We start from the raw sequence: 3,795 nt of genomic DNA, 5'->3' as shown, positions 1-3,795 counted from the left end.
TCGTGTGCATCACTGGGGATTCAATAAAGCTTGAAGCCAGCTCCATTAGCATGTAAAAAAAAAAAAAAAAAAAAAAAAAAAAACAACTTTTAAATAAATAAATAAATATGCTAAATAAATAGAATTCGCAACACACATATGCATAAATAAACGCAACATAAACATACTACTGGTTGTATAGAAATCTCAAAGCAGTCATTTTAGTTGAAAACACTTTAATTTTGAAAAAATATGCCATTATAAAAACCTTGAATATTTTTTTCTTAGCCAATTTACGTTTTTCTTTATTATTAACACAACAGCACGGACAATTTTACAACATTACTGCTGCAGCTTAAGCACTCGAGAGACGTTAATTGGTCATGCTTAACTGCATCTGCTTCTCTGAATGTACATACAATTGGCACACGATAAGGATTAAAACTGTTACATTCAGATGGATATGCTTCACCAAGCGTAATTAATACTGAAAACCATTAACAATCAGATGATGATAAAAAAAAAAATAAAAAAAAAAAACATGCATATACTGCTTTTTTACAATTTAAAACAATAGATACAAATGTAGTACTGCATTTTCCACAGAAAATAGAGAAATGGCACTTTGAATAATATATTTATATAGATTGTATCTATAACATTGATGAATGTTTTCATATAATCATGATGAGTCCCCGTGGTTTGTTGAGATCATACGAACCATGCAGCGTTTGATTATAGTTGTCACTTCTATACATTACAATCATGCGTTCGTGCAGCTTTTCTAACTGTGTCTGAGTCTTTGTATGCTGTGATTTACCTCCTTGTTGCAGCAAATTTCTGTATGAGAGTAGGTCTTTACATATTTTACAGTTGCTTCGATTTCAGATAATATATCGGCAATACAGCAAATTGATGTATGAACAGCTAACCAACATTGCTATTATATGAAGCAGTAAGCATTTAACGACCTTTTTTTTGTTTTTGAACTGTAACAACCCACTACTTTGTAGATAGGATCGCTTATGAACATTGTCTTCTTGTATCAATGTGCCCAATAAGAGCTGTACTTCTAATCTGAAACTGAGTGGGTGCCGCATTCATAAACTCTGTGGGGTCCGTCTGCATTATAAACCCCACTATGCCAGTATGAGGAGTCGCATACTGTCTGTAAGGAATTTATCTCAGACGCAGAAGAGTTTGCATCTCTTCTTTTTGATCTTTTGCGATTTCGAAGAATAAAGACCAGCATTCCCACAACTGTAAATGCAGAAGTGACAAACACAAGGAGCAGCCCAGGAACCAGTACAGATATAGATACTCTGCTTGTTTCGAGGTACGCATTAGAGCGAGTCCCCGTATCCACGGCACCGGTGCTGTTTTTAGACAAAGACGTGGGAAAGATTTTTTCATAAAGATGCGGGCACATAAGATCATTTCTTAAGAATCTGAAATCCTTTGTCCAGAACTCTTCTGGGGATTCGCATTTTAAGTCACTCACAATAACATCTGAGCCAAGCCTTTCAGTCCATTGTTTGAAAGGCACAATATTACACGAACAATCCCATGGATTCCCATGCAAATCAATTTGTATAATGGATAGAAGCTGGTCTAAAACACCAGTTACAGGAAGAAATGTAAAATAATTGTTATGTAGGCTGATTTTTGATAAAGTAACACCAGTAAACACATCCAAGGGCAAAGATTTTAAAATATTATTGTTCAGAATTAAAACCCTTAGGTTTGGCATTGACTTGAATGTACCAGACATTATACATTGTATAGAGTTATATTCCAAGTTGAGATATTCCAGGTTTATCAATCCTGTAAACATTTCGGCAATAAGGGTATCCAGGTAGTTTTTATCTATATAAAGCCATCTCAGCTCAGTGAGATTTTGAAAAGTACTGTTCTCTATAACCTTAATGACGTTGTTCCCCAAATCAAGAAGACGGAGGTTTTTATATTCTAGGAAGTGGGATTTTTTGATAGTATGTACACTGTTGTCCCTAAGATTCAGCTCTTGGACGTTAATAGGCTTTGGCTTTAAATCAGCTAAACTTTCTAATTGTCTGTCCTTACAATTAACTTTCAGTCCCTGGTCAGAATCAACCAGTTCACAGCTGCATGTAAGTGGGCATTGTTCATTATATAGCTGCACATTCTTTCCATTGACTGTTGTCATTCTCACTGTGGGTCTGGTTTTCAGCTGCCAGTTTCCACGTGATTTTGGACGCCCCTTATTTCCAGATGCTGTAGTTGGAGTCACCGTTACTCCGTTTATTTTGAAGGGGGTTGGAATAGGTCCAGGGTGACTGGACTCTTCTTCTGTGGGGGGCGCAATCAAACTGGAGTCAATTCCGTTTTTTAAGGGGCACAGATCATGCTCTGATGTTTCATTTAAATCATTTCCTTGCAATCGCGTTGGGGCCTCACACAGTACCCTACCGATCAAAGCATTTCTAGGTATATTTTCAAGCCATTCCTTCAGAGACACAAGATCACAATTGCAATCCCATGGGTTATCCTCCAAAAGAATTTCAGCAATTCCTGGTATTTGCTCCAGGACTCCCTCATAAGGCAAAGTTTTAATTCTGTTTCCTCGCAGGTCGAGGTGGGTTATTGGTACATGCTGAAACACATCCGTGGGAAGTGCGCTGATCAGGTTGTCATTCAAAATCAGAACCTCCAGTTTATTTAGGTCCCTAAATACTGCTGGGTCAATTTCCCTTAACAAATTAAAATCACCTTGTAGGTATTCCAGGTCATCCAAGCCCAAAAACGTGCTCCTCCTGAAGGATCTGATCTTATTGTTATTTATATGCAGTCGTTTAACTAACTGCAGTCCAAGAAAAGCCCCTGGAACAATTTCGTGCAAACCGTTGTTTTCCAGATGTAAACTGACAGCATTGTAAAAGTTAGCAAACTCATTGGGGAACAACCTAGTCAGAGAATTTCCGTGTAACAATAAATGATAGAACTGTGAACTTGGGCCAGTTAAATGCTGCAGATTAGAAAACCCCCTTTTTTCGCAGTCAATGTGCAAATCGCCTTCTATCTCATCGCATGAACAGATCTCCTCTTTACAAACGTCCCTTGTAACATTTCCAATAGCAACACAAAGAGTCGCCTTCAGCAGCAAAATCCAAGGCAGCATTTTCAAAAAGAACAATTCATTCCCGAATTCAAGACATGAATGAAATTTACAATAGCATCGCCTGTTCGGTGATTTTTAAATGTTACCCACCTAAAAAAAAAAAAAAATCAGATTAATCACTTATTATATCCATGCTCAGACATGTAGTATGGACAGTTTGTTCACAATACCACAAAAGACGTTACCCTAAGCAAACATCTTTGTTTTAACAAAATAACCCAGCAACGTAGTAGACAAAATAGAAAAATACAATGTCTTCAAGCACATTTTGTTTGGTCGGATATTGACTGACCTTGCAAAATTTAAAAATCATGTTTTCTCTCTGTGCGGTGCTTTCGGTAGATGCTGTTCTTCCCCCCTTGGTGCTGAAATCACGCCCCAGATGAAAGATTTACTGCTGATCACAATGCACTGCAAAAAATCTGCAATCCTTGCAGATTTCCGTTTCTTTCTCTGTTTCTCTTGCTCTCTTGTTGTGTTTTTGAATTACAAACAGGGTTGCTAAGATGCTCTGTTCGTTCCAGCCTGGTGCTCTCTAGATCTAACACCCTCTGCTGAGCTGCAATGGCAAAAATCCATGGACTGAGGGAATGCTGGAAAAAAAAAAAAAAAAAAAAAAAAAATCAATCCACGTACAGGGAAAGCCTTAAGAAATGTTC

General features: G+C 37.4%; 1 protein-coding gene across 1 annotated transcript; it reads right to left on the bottom strand.

The window, feature by feature from the left end:
• Positions 1–239: 239 nt before the first annotated feature.
• On the bottom strand, positions 240–3,508 carry LOC121327562 (SLIT and NTRK-like protein 1). The gene is made up of 2 exons (XM_041271648.1): positions 3,429–3,508; positions 240–3,226 (listed from the first exon to the last, which is right to left on the bottom strand). Exon 2 carries the CDS (start codon positions 3,134–3,136, stop codon positions 1,052–1,054), a length of 2,085 nt encoding a protein of 694 aa, XP_041127582.1. The 5' UTR covers positions 3,137–3,226; positions 3,429–3,508; the 3' UTR covers positions 240–1,051.
• Positions 3,509–3,795: the final 287 nt, after the last annotated feature.

The sequence above is a fragment of the Polyodon spathula genome, chromosome 15 (genome assembly GCF_017654505.1).
Source record: "Polyodon spathula isolate WHYD16114869_AA chromosome 15, ASM1765450v1, whole genome shotgun sequence".
In the NCBI taxonomy this organism is placed as follows: domain Eukaryota; kingdom Metazoa; phylum Chordata; class Actinopteri; order Acipenseriformes; family Polyodontidae; genus Polyodon; species Polyodon spathula.
The sequence above is the reverse complement of the archived record's forward strand: the minus strand, read 5'-3'. Positions and strand labels throughout refer to the sequence as shown.

Excerpts from the sequence above, each read along its gene's own strand:
- LOC121327562 (XM_041271648.1), bottom strand. The coding sequence starts at position 3,136 with ATGCTGCCTTGGATTTTGCTGCTGAAGGCGACTCTTTGTGTTGCTATT.